Source organism: Haematobia irritans, chromosome 1, assembly GCF_050003625.1.
Source record: "Haematobia irritans isolate KBUSLIRL chromosome 1, ASM5000362v1, whole genome shotgun sequence".
Taxonomy (NCBI): domain Eukaryota; kingdom Metazoa; phylum Arthropoda; class Insecta; order Diptera; family Muscidae; genus Haematobia; species Haematobia irritans.
This window is the reverse complement of record NC_134397.1, coordinates 94883054-94905570: the sequence shown is the minus strand read 5'-3', so window position 1 is coordinate 94905570 and position 22517 is coordinate 94883054. Positions and strand designations below refer to the sequence as shown.

At 34.2% G+C, this 22517-nt stretch overlaps 1 protein-coding gene across 15 annotated transcripts in view; it reads left to right on the top strand.

Moving 5' to 3' along the window:
• fru (sex determination protein fruitless) overlaps positions 1–22517 on the top strand; it is a 1011467-nt gene that overhangs the window by 947729 nt on the left and 41221 nt on the right. For all 15 annotated transcript variants that reach the window (XM_075291195.1, XM_075291193.1, XM_075291192.1 and 12 more), the window contains 3 exons: positions 14545–14692; positions 21108–21308; positions 21390–22121. In XM_075291195.1, coding sequence (XP_075147310.1) covers positions 14545–14692; positions 21108–21308; positions 21390–22121 — 1081 coding nt within the window. The remainder of the gene's footprint in view (positions 1–14544; positions 14693–21107; positions 21309–21389; positions 22122–22517) is intronic.

Genomic DNA, 22517 nt, shown 5'->3' with positions numbered 1-22517 from the left:
TTTTTTCTGGGTGTGGTAGTGGGTATTTAAGATTCGGCCCGACCGAACTTACTGCTGTAAATACTTGTTTAGTGTTGTTGTAGTAATAATGTTACTACCTTTAATGATTGTATCGTGCCACTTTTTGAGAGTAAATGCAATAATGTTTAATTTTATAGCATCTGAATATATGCACTGTGTTACTGATTTTATTACATAAAATAAAAACAAACAAATATTAGTAATGTACTATAATACATTGGCCAAATGGAGAAAACATACACGCAAAGAAAAAAAACGTTTGGAAAACGTGCACCGAAAACGTTTTTCTTTTGTTAGAGTTTATTGAATTTTAAACTTTTATCACCAAAAAAATTCGTTTGTTACAAATTTTTTATTCTTTCAATAAAAAAAGTTATTTTTGAAACAACAACACAGTCCATTTCGTTTATATCAAACACTGTTCTTTTCTGACTTTAGGTCTTTAATAAGACACATTTAACAGTTCAACATTTAATATAGTACAATGTAATGTTGAACATTTTTTCGGAATCTTCCGAACATATCTGGAATATATGTAAAAAAAAAAAAAACAAAACAAAAAAAAAAAATTGGTCGAAGCAGGGATCGAACCCACGACCCTTGGCATGCAAGTCGGGCGTAGCAACCACTGCTCCACGGTGCCAAACTAAATGTTTGTTTCTGTTAAATAAACGTTGTTTATTCGGTTCGTGGGCGCCGCAAGCTATGCTATATATATAGCTTATATGGATATTTATCTATTGATGACCATAACAGGTACGTAGCTCAGTGGTTAGTGTGTTGGCTTACAAAGTGCATGGTCCGCGGTTCGATTCTCCGTCCAGGCGAAAGGTAAACAAATTTTATAAATTTATAAAATCGTATAATTTCTTCTACATTGTTGGTATTACAGAAAAAGGTGTTAAGAACTAAAAAACCTCGTGGATGTGAGAAAGATGTGAGGGAAAATGCAATTAGCAAGACAACAATGTTTTTTTTAGTTTGTCTTTATGAAATTGTTTTTACATCCTGGAAAAGAAAAAACGTTTATCACAAAAAGTATATACTTTTCTTCCAAATACACTTCCTTACAGCGAAAAGCAAATGAGAAACGAACTTTGTTTGTCTAAAATTTCGTTTGGGAGGAAAGAATTATTTTTTTGCGTGTAGTAACTGGCAATCCCCAGTATATCTAAATACACGCCTGCTATTTGCAACTTATCACAAACACAGGTGCGAATAAGCCTTTAAATGTCAGAAGTGCCACACAAACTTGCCACATACGTACACAACACATGCACACACACACACATACACAAATCGAATAATATTGTTTATGGCCACGTGCATTTAATTATAGCAATGTTACAATTGTTGTTATTGTCATGCATCGTTATGTCTGTACGAGTCAATGTGTTGACACGCAATTGCATTTGGTAATAATGACGTATGCCACAATAGCAAATTGCGCGAGTGTGCGTGCGTGTGTGTGTGCATATAGATACTCGTATGTGTCTGTATGTGGTCAAAAATACACATTATTTGTTTACATTAACTGTTTTGATTTAAAATTATCAAAATGGAATTAAAATCAAAATACATTAGTATGTTAGACCTTAACTCATAGACAATCCCTATCTACCGAGTTTCATTAGAATTTCAAATTCTAATTTACATTGATATGTATCATCATTAAATTCAATACAAACTAATTTGCAAATATTGCAATAAAACCAATGTGCCTTAAACAAATATACCGCAAATAAATGCATACGTGTATATATTCTCATATGCATGCATATATATACGCATATGTACACGGAGGAAAAAGTGTGTTTTTTATATGTTTGGATACAAAAATAAGATGTTTGGGACAAAAAAAAATTTAACACAATATGTGTGGGTACAAGAATATTGTGTTTGAAAACTAGTATATTATGTTTGCAATCGAAATGTTAATATGTTACAACATAATATGTTTACGTGAATAAATTTTTTAATAGAAAAAATGTTTGCACAGAAGCATATAATTCTTACAACGAACGTCCAAACACGATATTTTTGGGAAAGTTACACTAACAGTAGAAATAATACTTACCACATTAAAATATAATTTTACGACATTTAAAACATACATTTTATGTCTTCAGTAAAATTAAACTTAATACCCAGTTTTTCAACCTACTCGAATTAGAAATTATTATTTGTGGTTATCACCAATACTTTTCGTTTAATTGGCACAGAAAGCTATTATTTTTCATTTCGAATATAATAAGCTACACCGAAAAAAAGTGAACTGTTTTATAGAAAGAATGAACTAGCTCGCACGAAAATTGAACTAAATTTTGTTCCACATTTTGAGATTTCCACAAAGCGTTGTTAAAACCAGGAAACCAGGGTTAGCATGCCCGCCTTACATACACAAGGTCGTGGGTTCGATTCCTGCTTCGACCGAACACCAAAAATTTTTTCAGCGGTGGATTATCCCACCTCAGTAATGCTGGTGACATTTCTGAGGGTTTCAAAGCTTCTCTAAGTGGTTTCACTGCAATGTGGAATGCCGTCCGGACTCGGCTATAAAAAGGAGGGCCCTTGTCATTGAGCTTAACATGGAATCGGGCAGCACTCAGTGATAAGAGAGAAGTTCACCAATGTGGTATCACAATGGACTGCATAGTCTAAGTGAGCCTGATACATCGGGCTGCCACCTAACCTAACCTAATCTAACCTAACCTAAAACCAGGAAATTTTAATTCCCTGTTGTACTTTTTAACTGCAGTTCAGGAAATGACATCATCTGCTAGAAGAACACATTAACTAACGGCAAAGAAGAAAATCATTGGCGCCAAGTCATGACAATTTTAACCATACATTAGTTCATTCTTACTATTTTTGGGAATTGTACGAAAATTTTCATTAGCTTTAGTTCATCTTAAACTTATGTGTACGGTCATTGAATTTTATACTCACGTTTAGTTCATAAAATTTTTGAGACATGCTTAAAAAAAGTAAGATTGCATTAAGCTGGGGAAAATTTAGATAGAAATAATAAAATTTAACTACTAGCAAATAATTTTTTTTTCCAATAAAAATAAGTTAAATTTAGAGTTAGTTTAACTACGGAAATTTTTTTCTGTGTACAATATGCATTATTCCCCTATTTATACCCTTCACCACTACTGTGGTACAGGGTATAATAAGTTTGTGCATTTGTATGTAACGTCGATTTAGCGATGCCCGTCTGTCTGTCTGTATATGTAAGTTTGTGTGTAAAGTACAGGTCGCAGTTTAAGTCCGGCAGACTTTAATTCAGAGATTTAATTTGGCTCAAAGACAGTCGCTATTGATTTTGAAAAGAATCGGTTCAGATTTAGATATAGCTGCCATATATATCACCGATCTGGTCATAATTGACGTATTTATCAACTTATTTTTTTAAAATTTGGTACAGCCAAATGGTTTGCCGTTCTCGTAAAATATGCAAAATATCAGCCAAATCGGTTCAGATTTAGATATAGCTCCCATATATATCTTTCGTCCGATTTGGACTTATATGGCCTCAAAAGCCAGAGTTTTGTCCTGATTTGCTTCAAATTTTGCACAAGGAGTACGTTTAATAGTATCGTTAATTGTGCCAAATTTATTTCAAATCGGTTCAGACTTAGATATAGCTCCCATATATATCTTTCGCCCGATATGGAGTTATATGGTCCCAGAAGGCAGAGTTTTGCCCTAATTTGCTTGAAATGTTGCACTAGGAATACAATTAGTAGTGTAGTAAAGTGTGGTAAATTTTATTGAAATCGGTTCAGATTTGGATATAGCTCCCATATATATCATTCGCCCGATTTGGACTAATATGACCACAGAGGTACAAGTTTTACTCTGATTTACGTGACATTTTGCAGAGGGACTAAAATCAACATAGTAACTATGTATGTGAAATTTTATTGAAATCGGTTCAGATTTAGATATAACTTCCATATATATGTTTTTCGAGTTAGGTCAAAATGGCAAAAATACCCACATTTCCTTATAAAAATCTACACTGCTAAGTCGAAAACTTGTAAAAAGTACTCAAATTTTCCTATGACTCTAATACACATCTATCGACCGATAAATCATAAATACGCTTTTGCGAAGTTGCCTCAAAATTGGTTCAGATTTAAATGTTTCCCATATTTATACCCTGCGCCACACTGTGGAACAGGGTATTATAAGTTAGTGCATATGTTTGTAACGCCCAGAAGGAGACGTGATAGACACATGGTGTCTTTGGCAATAATGCTCAGGGTGGGTCCCTGAGTCGATATAACCATGTCCGTCTGTCCGTCCGTCCGTCCGTCCGTCTGTCTGTGAACACATTTTTGTGATCAAAGTCTAGGTCGCAATTTAAGTCCAATCGCCTTCAAATTTGGCACATGTTCCTAATTTGGGTCAGAATAGAACCCTATTGATTTTGGAAGAAATCGGTTCAGATTTAGATATAGCTCCCATATATATCTTTCGCCCGATATGGACTAATATGGACCCAGCTGCCAGAGTTTTATACCGATTTGCTTGAAATTTTGTACAGACATAACACTTAGTCGTATAGTCAAGTGTGCAAAATTTGATTGAAATCGGTTCAGATATATATATAGCTCCCATATATATCTTTCGCCCGATATGGACTAATATGGTCCTACAAGCCAGAGTTTTGCCCAATTTGGCTGAAATTTTGCACAGGGAGTAGATTTAGCATTGTAGCTATGCGTGCCAAATGTGGTTGAAATCGATTCAGATTTAGATATAGCTCCCATATATATCTTTCGCCCGATATGCACTTATATGGACCCAGAAGCCAGAGTTTTGGCCCAATTTGTTGGAAATTTTGCACTAGGAGTACAATTGGTAGTGCAGTTAAGTGTGCAAAATTTAATTGAAATCGGTTCAGATTTAGATATGGCTCCCATATATATCTTTCGCCCCATAAGGACTAATATGGTTCTAATAGCCAGAGTTTTGGCCCAATTTGGTTGAAATGTTGCACAGGGAGTAGATTTAGCATTGTAGCTATGCGTGCCAAATTTGATTGAAATCGGTTCAGATTTAGATATAGCTCAAAATATCAACATTTTCCTCATAAAATCGCCACTGCTTAGTCGAAAAGTTGTCAAAATGACTCTAATTTTCCTAAACTTCTAATACATATATATATCGAGCGATAAACCATAAATAAACTTTTGCGAAGTTTCCTTAAAATTGCTTCAGATTTAAATGTTTCCCATATTTTTTTACTAACATTGTGCTCCACCCTAGTGCATTAGCCGACTTAAATTTTGAGTCTATAGATTTTGTAAAAGTCTATCAAATTCTGTCCAAATCGAGTGATATTTAAATGTATGTATTTGGGACAAACCTTTATATATAGCACCCAACACATTTGACGGATGTGATATGGTATCGAAAATTTAGATCTACAAAGTGGTGCAGGGTATAATATAGTCGGCCCCGCCCGACTTTAGACTTTCCTTACTTGTTTTTTAGTAACATTGTGCTTCATCCCACACCGAAAATAATATTGTCGTGATGTCAAAGATTACATGTCTTTCAAATACAAATTCAAATTTTGCTTAGCATAGAAGACGCATTTCTCTACTATAAAGTTTTTTTTTCCTTGTCTAAAAGTCGACAAACTTTTCAATGTAGTCGTATTGACCTTATAATTAAGTGATTTCACTTAAAAATGGGTATCATAACATGAAAGAAAAAATGTTTGGGCTAAGGTCAACTTGACTTTAATAATTCAGAAAAATTCTTTAAATTTAATGAAATTCTGTGCAATTTGTTGCATTTTTGCATTTTGACTACAAAGCAAAAAATCGTTCAAAAATAAGACATGTTTTTCAACACTTTATTTTAAAGACAATTTTTACTTGAAACATAGAATAATTTCTACTGGAAGTCCTGTTTTTAACGGACTTTGATAACATATGAAAAAAAGCTGAAAAAGCGAAAAATTAAAATTTGTGTTCTTATTTTAAGGCCATGAAATCTTTGGCCTCACGACAATATTTTTTTCAGTGTACTCTTTTTAGCGTTGTGGCTGTAAAATTAAAACAGGGGGAAACAATGAAAAATTAAACAGTAAGATCTATAAAAACAAAGTTTAGTTCCTCTTTATTAATAAGTAGTCAAAGAGGAGTAAACGGATACATTCGAAAATAAAAGCGGGCATTGAGTTTTGCCGCTAAAATTATTTCTCATTTTGGCGGCAAAACTCGAATCGGTAAAACTAGAATAACATTATAACTCTTTTCGGCAAATTGTATTATAACATGGTGGGGAATAATCCACAGCAACAATTGAATAAGTTTATTTTCTTTAAAATAAATTATTAAAGAAAAGTAAAAGGGCAAACATGACCATATAACGCGATAATGCCAACTTTATACCGGCCTTAAAAGTGAAATTAAGTACAAAATTATTCGTTAATAAAAATTCATATTTATTTGTATGTCTAAATTAATTGTGTTACATGCTAACAAACAATTGTTCACATCTAAATAAATGTTTGTGTTGGTGGTAAAATTATTGTTTAGAATTTAAATATAATGTGCTTTGGAATGGTTACCGTTAGCTTTAGGATTCGATGGAAAAAAAATTTATATGTAAAGGGTGATTTGTTAAGAGCTTGATAACTTTTTTTTAAAAAAAAACGCATAAAATTTGCAAAATCTCATCGGTTCTTTATTTGAAACGTTAGATTGGTCCATGACATTTACTTTTTGAAGATAATTTCATTTAAATGTTGACCGCGGCTGCGTCTTAGGTGGTCCATTCGGAAAGTCCAATTTTGGGCAACTTTTTCGAGCATTTCGGCCGGAATAGCCCGAATTTCTTCGGAAATGTTGTCTTCCAAAGCTGGAATAGTTGCTGGCTTATTTCTGTAGACTTTAGACTTGACGTAGCCCCACAAAAAATAGTCTAAAGGCGTCAAATCGCATGATCTTGGTGGCCAACTTACCGGTCCATTTCTTGAGATGAATTGTTCTCCGAAGTTTTCCCTCAAAATGGCCATAGAATCGCGAGCTGTGTGGCATGTAGCGCCATCTTGTTGAAACCACATGTCAACCAAGTTCAGTTCTTCCATTTTTGGCAACAAAAAGTTTGTTAGCATCGAACGATAGCGATCGCCATTCACCGTAACGTTGCGTCCAACAGCATCTTTGAAAAAATACGGTCCAATGATTCCACCAGCGTACAAACCACACCAAACAGTGCATTTTTCGGGATGCATGGGCAGTTCTTGAACGGCTTCTGGTTGCTCTTCACTCCAAATGCGGCAATTTTGCTTATTTACGTAGCCATTCAACCAGAAATGAGCCTCATCGCTGAACAAAATTTGTCGATAAAAAAGCGGATTTTCTGCCACTGATTTTGGTAATAAAATTCAATGATTTGCAAGCGTTGCTCGTTAGTAAGTCTATTCATGATGAAATGTCAAAGCATACTGAGCATCTTTCTCTTTGACACCATGTCTGAAATCCCACGTGATCTGTCAAATACTAATGCATGAAAATCCTAACCTCAAAAGAATCACCCTTTATATACTCGACTTCACGTTTTTCTTTTGTAAGAGTTTTTGAATTTCTTCGTAAATTTCAAACTTGATACCAAAACCTGTTACAAAAATTTTATTTTTGCAATAAAAAAATAATATTTGATTTGAACTCAGTCCATTTCGTTTATTACAAGCACGGTTCTTCTGTGACTGTAAGTCTTTTATAAGACACACTTTATAGTTTCGTAGTAAAAGTTTTATATAGTAGTATGTAATGTTGAACACCTTTTCGGGATCTTCCGAACGTATGTGGAGTATATGTAAAAAAAAAATAAAAATAAAAAATGTTGGTGTTCGGTCGAAGCAGGGATCGAACCCAGGGCCCTTAACATGCAAGGCGGACGTACCAACCACTGATCCACGTCGCCAACAAATGTATGTTTCTGTTAAACAATGTTTTGTTTGCATCGGCTCGTGGGCGCCGCAAGCTATGCTATACAAATGTAACTTATAACGATAATTATCTATTGATGACCATAACAGCTACGTAGCCCAGTGGATAGTGTGCTGGCTTACAAACTGTGTGGTCCGCTGTTCGAATCCCCGTCCGGCAAAAGGTAAAATTTAAAAAAATATAAAATTGAATAATTTCTTCTACAATGTTTGTATTACAGAAAAAGGTGCTAAAAACTAAAAAAACTCGTGGAAGTGAGAAGGATGTGGGAGAATATACAATTAGGCAGAAACAAATTTTTGAGCACAATCTTCTTAGGGAAAAAATTATTCTAAATTATTCTATTGGGCTCAAAATGCTTCCAAACATATTATATGTTCACATGATAACATATAGTTTTTTGGACAACATTATTGACTTTGGATGAAAAAATACAAAATGTTTGGAACTTAGACTACCCAAACATATTATATTGTTTAGACCAATATGCTTTCAAACATATTATATATTGGAAGAAATCAAATATATAAATATTTGGGCAATACCCAAAAATTTACATGCTTGAAGCAAAATGTATTTGGGAGTACATGTTACAGAAGCGATTTTTTGTATGTACATACATATATTCGTATAGATATACACGACACTATAGAGAGCAAGGATTTACTGTTACTTATGAGGGAATCTTATATCCTTGCTCTCGAAATACAACCATGGCAACAATCGGTGGGCGTTTCTACAAGTTTATAATCTACCCCGACTACAACGAATATTTTTTTAACTCTCAAACATTTTTCGTGAGTTCTCGAATACGTTTATCACGAACGCTGTCAATACTAATTTATGCTTGAATAAATTGGTGGGGAGAAAGGCTGGCTCTATGCTGACCATAAAGATGAAGACGCAAGTAGGAACGTTGTAAGAGAGAATATGTATTTATTTTTTTTTTTAAGACGTGCTTCCCAATTTGTCGTGATCTAATAAAATGTTAACACAACACACAAAATCTCGATATTTAGCACCTAAATCTCTCCTAAGTGTTCATTATACACACTGTTAGAAAAATATGTTTTTCATATGTTCCGATATAAACAAAATGTGTTTCGGGCACAATTTTTAAACACAATATATTTAAGTGGAAACATGTAATGTTCCTAAACTGACACTAAATGTTTGGGACGCATATGTTAATATGCTAGAATATATTATGTTTGGGGCATGAATGTTTCATAAAAATAATATGTGTGAATGTAAACATATATAAATTTACAAATTTCGTATAAACATATATAAAGGGTGATTTGTTAAGAGCTTGATAACTTTAAAAAAAAAAAACGCATAAAATTTGCAAAATCTCATCGGTTCTTTATTTGAAACGTTAGATTGGTCCATGACATTTACTTTTTGAAGATAATTTCATTTAAATGTTGACCGCGGCTGCGTCTTAGGTGGTCCATTCGGAAAGTCCAATTTTGGGCAACTTTTTCGAGCATTTCGGCCGGAATAGCCCGAATTTCTTCGGAAATGTTGTCTTCCAAAGCTGGAATAGTTGCTGGCTTATTTCTGTAGACTTTAGACTTGACGTAGCCCCACAAAAAATAGTCTAAAGGCGTCAAATCGTATGATCTTGGTGGCCAACTTACCGGTCCATTTCTTGAGATGAATTGTTCTCCGAAGTTTTCCCTCAAAATGGCCATAGAATCGCGAGCTGTGTGGCATGTAGCGCCATCTTGTTGAAACCACATGTCAACCAAGTTCAGTTCTTCCATTTTTGGCAACAAAAAGTTTGTTAGCATCGAACGATAGCGATCGCCATTCACCGTAACGTTGCGTCCAACAGCATCTTTGAAAAAATACGGTCCAATGATTCCACCAGCGTACAAACCACACCAAACAGTGCATTTTTCGGGATGCATGGGCAGTTCTTGAACGGCTTCTGGTTGCTCTTCACTCCAAATGCGGCAATTTTGCTTATTTACGTAGCCATTCAACCAGAAATGAGCCTCATCGCTGAACAAAATTTGTCGATAAAAAATCGGATTTTCTGCCAACTTTTCTAGGGCCCATTCACTGAAAATTCGACGTTGTGGCTCGTTAGTAAGTCTATTCATGATGAAATGTCAAAGCATACTGAGCATCTTTCTCTTTGACACCATGTCTGAAATCCCACGTGATCTGTCAAATACTAATGCATGAAAATCCTAACCTCAAAAGAATCACCCTTTATGTTGTGATATTTTATTCATAGACCGACAGAGAGGGAGTATAGAGAAAGAAATAGAGATGGAAACCGGGAAGGTTGACGAAAGATATCAACATAACACAGCGAGAGAATGAAAAAGAGAGCAATTTCTGTGAAACCGCTTGTATGTTGTTTCGGAAAACTGTTTTAAGATAAGGCCAAACATTTTATATGCTTAAGTCTAAATATTATTTAATCTGATTATTAGAATGAGTATTTGGAGTGAAGAGAATAGACATTCGGAAACAAAAGAATAGACATTTGAAAAAAAAACAGCATATGTTTTCGCCTTGGGATCAGCATTATATGTATGTGTGGACATGTGTTTTGTCTATCATTTTGGCATTATGGGCACAATTTTTTTCTTGGTTCGTTAAAAGAAATCGGAACGTACGAGGAATAAGTCAAAATATTCAGGCAAAGGAAATTTAAAAAAACGGTGGAAAATATACAAAAATTACAAAGCGATCTTCATAAAAATAACGAAAGGGCACTATAGTCTTGTTAGAGTTGGGACAGTAAAATGAAAAAAGGAGGAAAAAGTGAAAAATTACAGTAAAATGTATAAAAACAAAGATTAGTTCTCTTTATTAATAAGTAGTCCAAGAGGAGTTGACGGACACCTTCAAATACAAAAGCGGGCATAAAGTTCGTTTTTTGCAGCTAAAACAATTGAAAAAGTTTATTTTCTTTAAAATGAATTATTAAAGAAAAGTAAATAGAATAAATATAAATGTGTAAATAAAAAAAATGGTGTTCGGTCGGAGCAGGGATTGAACCCACGACCCTTTGAATGCAAGGCAGATATGCTAACCACTGCTCCACGTGGCCAACAAATGTATGTTTCTGCTAAATAATGTTATGTTTGCATGGGCTCGTGGGCGCTGCAAACTATGCTATATAAATGTAACTTATAACGATAATTGTCTACTGGTGACTATAACAGCTGCGTAGCCCAGTGGATAGTGTGTTGGCTTTCAAACTGTATGGTCCTCAGTTCGATTCTCCGTCCAGGCGAAAGGCAAAATTTAACAAATTTATAAAATTGAATAATTTCTTCAACATTATTTGTATTACAGAAAAAGGTGCCAAGAACTAAAAATTTCGTGTAAGTGAAAATTATGTGAGGGAATGAGCACAATCGTCTTTGGGGAAAATTCTTCCAAGCATATAATATTTTTGGGCTCAACATGCTTCCAAACATATAATATGTTCACATAGAACAAACATATTAATGTTTCGGCAGTATCCAATAATATATTTACTTCCTGCAAAATATGTTTGGAACATATGTTAGAAACCCGATTCTTTTGGAGGGTGCACTCAAGAAAATTTTATTTGGATCCAAAGGTTTTGACTTTTCCTTAAGGATTTTAGTATTGATTCCCTAAATAAAGACATTTTGAGGGAGCTATCTAGCTTTAAATCTAGGATAAATAAATAAAATTAAAACTAGTATACAGATCTCATTTATCGAATTTTCTTTGTGCGATATATTAATAAAGCTATTCACGTACAAACCAATTTCAGTTTTAATATACCACTTATGTTATAACAGATACTTCAAAGAACAAAAATGTTTTCTTAATTCCAACAAAAAATTTTCTTTAAATCAAAAACTTTAACAGAGGAACTCAAATTTCCAAGATTCGTGTCCTAAATTGAACGAAACAAATTTTGATGCAATGATTATAAACTTCGTTTTAATTAAAATTTCATTATTGTAAAGAGATTTTTCCTTAATATTGTGTAAATTGCGAGTCTTAAAATTTAGGTTGCAAAATTAGGTCCATATTTTTGTCAGTGAGATTTCGTTTCTTTTTAGATTTAACAGGTGTTTATATTATTTTTCATTGATATTTATTATTTTATGATTAAGAGAAAATTCATATTTTTTTTTATTTTGTGCAAATAAATTTGGGATCGTCGTCACTAAAATTGTGGAAAAATTATTGACCTGGTATAGAAGAAAACATTAATGAAAATTTAAAAAAATATTGGCTCTAAATCATGACCATTTTAAACATATATCTTAATATTTTTGGAAATCATATGAAAATTTTCTTCTGCTTTAGTTCACATTGGACTTATGAGTACGGTAATTGAATTTTATACCCATGTTTAGTTTATAAAATTTTGAGACATAATATAATATAAAAACGTACGTTCCAAAATCTGGAACGAACGGTCACACAATGAAACGTTGACGAAAAATCAAAACGGTGCCGTCCACGGCCGTTCACAATTTCATGAACAGCGTTCGTTTTGTTTTTTTTTTTTTTTACCGTGAAAAGTATTGAAATAATCATTAGACGTTTTAATAGCAACTCCGTCGATGGTGCAATGTGCTAAGGCGATTGTTAATGCGCACACACAAAAAAATACGTTTTGTCTTCAATCACGAAATTAATTGATCCAATTAATTTTTAATTGAAATGTCTTCAATCACAGAAATTAAAAAATTAATTGATCCAATTAAAAAATTAATTGATACTATTAATATTTGTGATTGATTTTTGTTTCAATTACAAAATTTGTTGAATCAATTAAATTTAATTGAATATTTTTGAAAACTCAATTAAGACTTTAATTGGAAAAATTTTCGTGACATTTTTTTTCTGTGTATGAAGCAGACAGTCCAGGTTCGAGTCACGGTAGCGGTAATAAAAAATTGTTGTAATGTAAATTTACTGTAAAAATGAAAACGTAAATTAGTATTCATAATAATGTTACTGTGCAGGACTTAAAAAAAGTGTGTAACAAATATTTTCCAAATTTTTTAGTATCTACACACAAAAAAATTTTTTTCTGATTCAATCACGAAATTAATTGATCCAATTAATTTTTAATTGAAATGTCTTCAATCACAGAAATGATAGTATCAATTAAAAAATTAATTGAAGGTCAATTAAAAAGTTAATTGATCCAATTAAAAAATTAATTGATACTATTATTTTTGTGATTGATTTTTGTTTCAATTAAAAAAATTTGTTGAATCAATTAAATTTTTAAATGAATATTTTTTAAGACTCAATTAAAATTTTAATTGGAAAAATTTTCGTGAAATTTTTTTGTGTGTAAGGATCTAAAAAAATTAATAAAATTTTATATAAAAACTAAATTTCCGATACAGTATTCGAACCCGGGTCTTCATAGTTCTTATTTGACATTCAAAGTTAAAATATACATTTGTAAACTTAATTTTTTTCAGATCAGATTGACACCGAATGTTCTTCATTTGACACCACATGTGTGTTGATTCAATTCTATGAACGGATCGTTTTGAAACGTGCACCCCGTTCATGATTTTTTCTGTGGGTGTACTTGGGATAAGGAAAATTTCATTGGGCTGTGGAAAATTATATATAATCTTATAGTCAGGCTTGTGTAGATTCATATATGGCATTTTCTTTTCAATGACTTAATAATAAAACAATTCCTTAATCTTCATGTCCAATAAACTCGTAAGAAAATTGTGATAATATGTAGGATGATGATGTTTCATTCAATTACATTGTTGTTCCATAAATTCCTATTAAAGATGAAATAACTTTAACTTTTTGAATACTCTTCTTCTCTTTACTGGATCTCCGGGAGAATTATATTACCCATTTATCCCACACAGTTGCCTTAAAGGACTTTCCGTAAAATCTGGGAAAAATCTTTTCCACAAATCTAAACAAAATTTATTTCTGCACATATGAAACTATGAATATGATTATGTTCGGGATCGTTCATGTTGCAGCAGTTATTTTGGTTTATTTGAATTGTTTTAAACAATTTATTAGTACGAATTTTAGAATAATACTGACACCGAAAAAAAAATTATCTTCCATTGTTATTTATGCACATACCGCCTATTTTCACTTGGTGCACTAGTTTCACATTATGACTACCATATGAAAATTTATCACCTTCTAATAGACAAATTTATTTAATGCTCTACATCCTGAGGATGGCGTTACAGTTGTTGCTTTTTTTCATTTTGATTACTAATTGGTTAAGAGGTGGGTGGATTTTCAATATTGGGTATTTTATTTATGTTGTATTTTTTTTTTTTTTGTTTGGCATAAATAAAACATACTACATATTTATTTATGTATATAAAATTAATTAAATTTACCAGATTACGACGTATGGTTGGTTAATAAATCGATATGAATGTGAATGTTTGCCAGCATTCGCCAGCTAGAATTTTAATTATTTCATGCCGCTTATCTGTTTAATGACTAAATTACATAATTAGCTTATTTGGAATTGAGTTACTGACGACCACTTGTGGTCTATTCTTTATAATTGCAGGTTCAACGCTGACCTAGGAGCTATGGACCAGCAATTCTGTCTACGCTGGAACAATCATCCGACAAATTTAACTGGTGTCCTCACCTCCTTGCTGCAGAGAGAAGCCCTTTGCGATGTTACTTTAGCTTGTGAAGGTGAAACGGTGAAGGTAAATTTTTAAAAGGAAACAAACCTATTGCTCGTCATATTGAAAAAAGACATTTTCATTGTATGTCAATTTAAATTATTACAATTTGTTACTATTACTTCAAATCATAAAATGTTTTCCTAAATGAAGGCAATCTTAGCCATGTTTTGAAGCTGTTTACTTTTATTCCAATGATTGAAAAAGTACGTGTTAAATCCTTCCATATTTTTGGTTTAGTTAGATTTGCACCGTCATTTGAAAAATTAATTAACAAAAAACTTATTTATGAACGGTTTTTAACTTGTAGTCAAGATATATAGAGACAACAAAAATGGAGGCGAGTTTTATTAGTTTTTCACAATTATTATGGCCTAGTTGACCTTAGTCCAACAAAATTTTCCATGCAAAGATACCCATTTTTAATTCGAAATTAAGAGAAGTGCGTCTTCTAATGTGCATTATTATTTAAAGGACCTCACGACAATATTTTTCAGTGTAAATTTGTCCAAGTTTGTCTTCTGAAGGCTAAGTTCAATCCTGCTGAAATTCGATACATGATCTCGGAATTCGTCCTAAAGAACCCACATACACTGAAAAAAATATTGTCGGGAGGTCAAAGATTTCATGACTTTATACTATGAATGCAAATTTTGCTTAGCACAGAAGACGCATTTCTCTTATATAAAGTTTTTTTCCTTGTCCAAAAGTCGATAAACTTTTCAATGAAGTCGTAATGTCCTTATAATTAAGTGATTTTACTTAAAAATGGGTATCACAACATGAAAGAAAACATTTTTGGGCTAAGGTCAACTTGACTTTAATAATTCAGAAAAATTCTTTAAAATTAATGAAATTGTCTTTAAATTTGTCTTTTTGCATCTTGACTACAAAGCAAAAAATCGTTCAAATATAGGACACGTTTTTCAACACTTTATTTTAAAGACGTTTTTTACTTGAAACATATCATAATTTCTACTGGAAGTCGAGTCTGAATTTGGAAAATAAAGTTGTCTTTAACTCGTTAAAGGACTTTGCTGGAAAAACGAAAAATTTAAATTTGCTTCCTAGAAGCAAGTACACTAAACCCAAATTTAAAAGAGAATTGTGTCTTAAAAGCATCCTTATTTGTATTATCCGCTTCTTTGGCTCGGAATCAATACCAACATTTTTAAAGTAAAGAGAAAATCTTTGGATTCCGAGATTTGACTTCGTTAGCGTTAGTGGCTTGGAGCCACCGTGGTGCAATGGTTAGCATGCCCGCCGTGCATACACAGGGTCGTGGGTTCGATTCCTGCTTCGACCGAATACCAAAAATTTTTTCAGCGGTGGTTTATCCACCCAGAAAAAAGTGCCTTCGAAACTAAAGGAAAAAATTTTCATCAATATAGTTTATCCATTTTATTTCCATTAAGGTAAATTTTTGTGAAAAATAATAAAATTTACTCGTTTCAGTAAAAAAATCCTAAACTGTAAGCAGTTAGGATTAGTTCATTAACTAGAATAAGGCATGGAATTTTACTCATACTATTTTCTTCGCTGGGTATAAGAATTTACTACTGAAAAAGAAAATTTTATTCACCGATAACAAAGCATTCGTAAAAATAAACAAAAACCGAACTAAAACCAAGTTTCCTCAAAATTAGTAAAATTTCTTATAAAATGATAATTGCGACTTCCTTTATAATAGAAAGTTTTTCATACATACGAACAACACTTGGCATAGAAAAATATTTTAGTTCATTCGTACTAAGAAATATGCAATCCTTTCAAAACTTATGGAAACACACTTGTTAGAATATAGGAAATTTTCCTACATTTCTATTGTCTACCTGTAATCGATACCTGTCATCGTAATCGATGTGTTTGCGCGTGGGTGTAATCGATATATTTGCGCGTCGGTTGTTTTTTTAGTTGGAATCGCGTTGTTTTGGTATACGGAGAGATTGTTAAAAAATAATATGGTAAAATAATATAATAAATAACAAATAAAATATATAAAATATTTGTTATTTTAAATTAGTGAGAAAATTTTTCGTTTTTTTAAATAAATCTATCAATGTTCGTGATAGTGTATAACGAAAGAAAACACCAGCAGAATAACAACCCTTTCATTTGTCTTCATTTTGGAATCTTCAATTATCAGGTAATATTCAGTGACGCTAACCTTTTGCAACAAAAATGTTTTATGATTTTTTATATTTGTAGGTATTGAAATTGTAAAAGGAGGACAAAATCGTTAGACAGCAACTTATTAAAAGTGAAAAGTACAAGAAGAAGAAAAAGTGCGTTTTACAGTTGATAATATCACACGGAAATTGGAAATAGTGGAATAATAAATTAATATTTCAAAGAGATTCGATGCTGTTGATTCTTAATAAATATATTCAATATATTAATAAAACATGTCTTTTATTGAAGATAAAATTGCTTATAGAAATAAATAAAATTGTATTTAAAAACGAAGGTAAGCAGTTCTAATTATGAAGTAAAAGTTTTACCACAAATGTGTAAGATTTGTCGAAATGAATGAAAAAATTTCAATAAAATCATTCCATATATGAATTCAAATTAGTTAAATTTTTTCATTCTGTAGTATAGTGGTATATAAATATAGGAAAATGTTAACTAATATATGGAATGCATTATTCCTAATTTCTACGAAAATCACATCGTTCAAACAAATAAAAATGTCTTTGGCGCTATACGAAGTTCAACTTTCTTCACAATGAGTTCATTTTAACTTAAAGAAGGGGTCACTTTTTTCTGGGTGTCCCACCTCAGTAATGCTGGTGACATTTCTGAGGGTTTCAAAACTTCTCTAAGTGGTTTCACTGCAATGTGGAACGCCGTTCGGACTCGGCATTGAGCTTAACATGGAATCGGGCAGAAGTTCACCAATGTGGTATCACAATGGACTGAATAGTCTAAGTGAGCCTGATACATCGGGCTGCCACCTAACTTAACCTAACCTAGCGGCTTATTTTTCATGCGATCTACCTTAAATTCTGTACGTGATTTCCGCAGCCCGATTTATACGTGTCAGGCTCACTTAGACTATGCAGTCCATTGTGATACCACATTAACTAAAAGTGTCTATTACATATGAGCGCTTCCAGTTTTAACCGCTGAATCTACTCGATTGTTTTCTTTTGTAGATACCGACCTAGAAGGACGTATTCTGATTTCATATTTAACTGATAAATGCCGAAAACCTTTTTGCAAAATGAAAATTTCAAAAAGTCAACCATAAATTCTTTTTTACGCTTGAATTAAATGCGTAACTTATTTCAGTTTTTCTTTGCAAAATGTACTCTTTCGTTCCTATTGTTTTCCAATAAAATTATTTTTTTTTTTTAATTTGTTTCTTTTTTATGAGTTTGGCTCTTTTTGAAAACAAAAGCCAGTGACAACGCTGTTCCTTAGAGTTTTGAAAGCTTATTTTTTCTACGGTTCACTTTCCAACGGTTCACGAAACCAAAAATTGGCTGACATTGATCTACAAGTAACTGTGGCCCATCCACAGATTTTATTTTGTGACCATCTAATGATCCAATTTTCACCCAATACGCCTTTTAATGGATTTGAACTCTAAATTCGGCTGCGGGCAGAATTATCGCCGATACTAATTCTCGACAATAATTCGTAATTATTTTAACGCCTGGCAAATGGGGCATATCGGTTGTCACATTTGCCTATACCTTCACTTTCTCGTGATCATTTTGGAATTTTTGTGACTTTTCCTATAGTTTGTATTTAATATTTTAACATTTTTGGCCACTTGATTGACCAATCATTTCCGTAACCAAGATTTCCTTTTAGTTTTTTGATGTACGAGGGCGGTTCGGAAACTTCTTAGCCTATCAATGAAAGAGAATAGTTAGTTTCTCAAAAATATTTTTATTTTTCAATATAATCTCCTGAAACTTCAATATACTTAGTCCAACGCTATTCTAGCAATTCTGTTCTTTGATTAAATTAGTTTTCCTCAAGGTCTTCAAAATAGTGGTTTACAACTGTAATTGCATCTTCATTTGAGGTAAAACGCTTGCCAGCAAGGATTTTGTTTAGATTTGGGAACAAGTAAAAGTCACTGGGAGCTAAATTAGGAGAATAAGGAGGGTGGTCAAGCAACTCAAGTACTTTAATTCGTTGATTTTAGCCATTGTAAAAACACTCTTGTGCGCTGGTGCGATGAAAAATTATTTTTTTATGTTGTACGCCAGGACGTTTTTCTCGAATTTGTACATTTAATTGATCCAAAAGGTTGAAATAGTACTCTGAATTTATTGTTTTGCCCTTTTGCGGATAGTCAACCAATAAAATACCTTTGAAGTCCCAAAAAACCGTTGCCATAACCTTACCAGCCAATTGAATTGTTTTTGCCTTCTTTGGAGCACTTCCTCCAGCTTCAGTCCATTGTTTGAATTCTTCTTTTGTCTCTGGAGTATAGTAGTGGAGTTATGAAACGACGCTTAAAATCCATTTTATTTCGCTTAAAACGATCAAAACAAGCTTGAGAAATGTTCATTCTTATGCGTTTTTGATCGACTGTTAGGTTAGGTTGGGTGGCAGCCCGATGTATCAGGCTCACCTAGACTATTCAGTCCATTGTGATACCACATTGGTGAATTTCTCTCTTATCACTGAGTGCTGCCCGATTCCATGTTAAGCTCAATGACAAGGGACCTGCTTTTTATAGCCGAGTCCGAACGGCGTTCCACATTGCAGTGAAACCACTTAGAGAAGCTTTGAAACCCTCAGAAATGTCATCGACTGTTAACAAATGCGGCACCCATCTTGCAGAAAGCGTTTTCATCTGTAGTTCTTCATGCAAAATTAAATGGACTCGATCATTTGAGGTGCCCATGATAAAGCCGCAGAAAGCCAGTTTGCCTTGAACTGCTGCTCGTCCTTAGCAGTTTTTTTGGTCTTCTTTAGGTTCCGCTTGACAATAGCCCAGTATTTCTCAATTGGGCGGAGCTCTGGCGTGTTGGGAGGGTTCTTGTCCTTGGGAACCACCTGCACGTTGTTGGCGGCGTACCACTCCATGGCCTTTTTACCGTAATGGCAAGATGCCAAATCCGGCCAAAACAGTACGGAACAACCGTGTTTCTTCAGGAAAGGCAGCAGACGTTTATTCAAACACTCTTTCACGTAAATTTCTTGGTTGACAGTCCCGGAAGCTATGAAAATGCTGCTTTTCAAGCCACAGGTACAGATGGCTTGCCAAACCAGATATTTCCTTGCGAACTTTGACAGTTTTATGTGCTTGAGAATATCTGCTACATTTCCCCTTCCTTTTGCCGTATAAAACTCCTGTCCCGGAATCTGCTTGTAGTCGGCTTTGACGTAGGTTTCGTCGTCCATTACCACGCAGTCAAACTTCGTCAGCATCGTCGTGTACAGCATCCGGGATCGCGCTTTGGCCGTCGTATTTTGTTTATCATCGCGATTTGGAGTCACTACCTTCTTGTAAGACGATAGTCCGGCTCGTTTTTTGGCTCGATGCACGGTTGTAGACGATACATCCAGCTTATTTGCGGCATCTCGGAGAGAGAGGTTAGGGTTTCGCTTGAAACTACCGGCAACACTCTTTGTCGTCTCAGCGGCTTCCGGTTTTCGATTTCCCCCCGATCCAGACTTCCTGGCTGTCGACAAACGTTCCCCAAACACTTTAATTACATTTGTAACGGTTGATTTCGCAACTTTTAGCGATTTTGCCAGCTTTGCGTGCGAGTAGCTCGGATTTTCGCGATGCGCGAGCAAAATTTTGATGCACTGCTCTTCTTGCTTGTACGGCATTTTGACAATTGAAGAGTGAATTCCAAAATCAAAATAGGAGCAACATTCTACACACACACACACCTTCAAAATGAGGGGTGTTCAGGTTTTTTAAATGCAAAATTGAAAGAAATACGTCAAGTTTATATTGACCAAATTTTGACCGTATCACCCTTTATTAGCAATTTCACGCACTTTTAGTCGTCGATCATTTAATACTATATCATGCACTTTGGCTACAATTTCTGTTGTAGTTGCTGTTTTTGGACGTCCACTACGTGGTTCATCTTCAATGCTTGTACGACCACGTTTAAATTCAGCAACCCAATTTTTTACTGTTGCATATGAAGGAGCACTTTCACCTAACACATTCACCATATCATTATGAATTTCTTGTCCCGATAAACCTTTTTTATGTAAATATTTCTTTTTTGAACACCTGTTTTATATGAAGATCGAAACAAAATTTAACATGTGTTCATAACAGAGGTGGAAGTTTCCGAACTGCCCTCGTAAGTTAAATTTTTTTGCGTATTGAGTTTCGTCTCGTATATTTTAATCCCTTTAATATAGTATTGCCGTTGAGGCCTGTGCATTCGTTTTTAGTGGTGACACTTCAGATATTAACAATCATTTTGCTTTGTTTCTTTTTTAGGCTCACCAGGCTATATTATCAGCATGCAGTCCATATTTCGAAACAATATTCCTGCAGAATCATCATCCACACCCCATCATATATTTGAAAGATGTCCGATACTCAGAAATACGTTCCCTGCTCGACTTTATGTACAAGGGCGAAGTAAATGTCGGCCAAAGTTCCCTACCGATGTTCCTCAAAACAGCCGAAAGCCTGCAGGTAAGTGTGTCATTCTACACTGTCCACATTGGAGGATATCTAATAAACTTACTCTCTCTCACTCTCTCTCTTAATTTACAGGTGCGAGGTCTCACAGATAACAACAATTTAAATTATCCTTCCGAATTAGACAAACACCGAGATGCGGATATTTCATCACCAACTGGCCGAACATCGTATGGAGGTGGACCCGGTCTGGGCATGCGTGGCGAACGCGAATCCCGTGACCGCGACCGACGTGGAGATTTGCGCGATGACCTGCATTCACACCGCAGCAGTAGCAGCCTTAGTGAACGGAGTTCTGCTGCGGCAGCCGCTGTTGCAGCGGCCGCAGCCGTTGCTGCAGCAAGCGGCAATGCTAATTTACAGTCTGCAGCCGCCAGCTTAGGTTTAACCGGTGGCGAACGATCTCCTAGTGTGGGAAACACCAGTGTCGCAGCAGCCGCTGTTGCGGCTGCCGTCGCTGCAGCAGCTAGTCGCAGTGCTAGTGCCGATGTGTTAAACAGCCGCGGTGATTCTGGCAGTGATCGCGGTAGTGATCGAGGAAATGATAATAGCGTTTGTGGTGTCGGTAGCGTTGGCAGCAGCATGGATCGTGAACGTGGTGGTGGTATCGAAGAACGTCGTGATGATCTGATTCAAATGGACTACAACAACCAGAGCAAGAGAGATCGCGACCGAGAGGTTTCGACCACACCAGAGCATATTATTAGTAATAAAAGAAGACGTAAGAACTCATCTAACTGTGATAATTTGTTGACCTCGACCCCAAATGCGAATGTACAGGACAGGCATTACACTCAAGACTCTCAGGTATGCTGAAACAATATACGATAATTACTATACAATAACAAATTACTATACAATGACAATTGTATTTTCGATGATATTTGAGGGAAAATCACCCTATTACCACGGACTGTGGGTAAAAGGCTGATTATAAAAAATTTAATGAGTATGCAGTTAGGGAAATCCCAAAGTCTGATGAAACCTATAAGATACCATCCTGCGCCTCTCTTGATATTAGTTGGGCAAGAAGCCTAATGGTGTTTTCTTTTCTGAAAAACTTCTTTGCCTTCATTGTATCTATACAAAGTGTACATTGTGCACACACAAAAACAGAAAAAATAAGCAACATTCTCGTGTGTTCCTTATTTCTGTGGCCGAAAATAGGGGTTAAACAAATGCTGAAATTGTTGTATTTTTAAT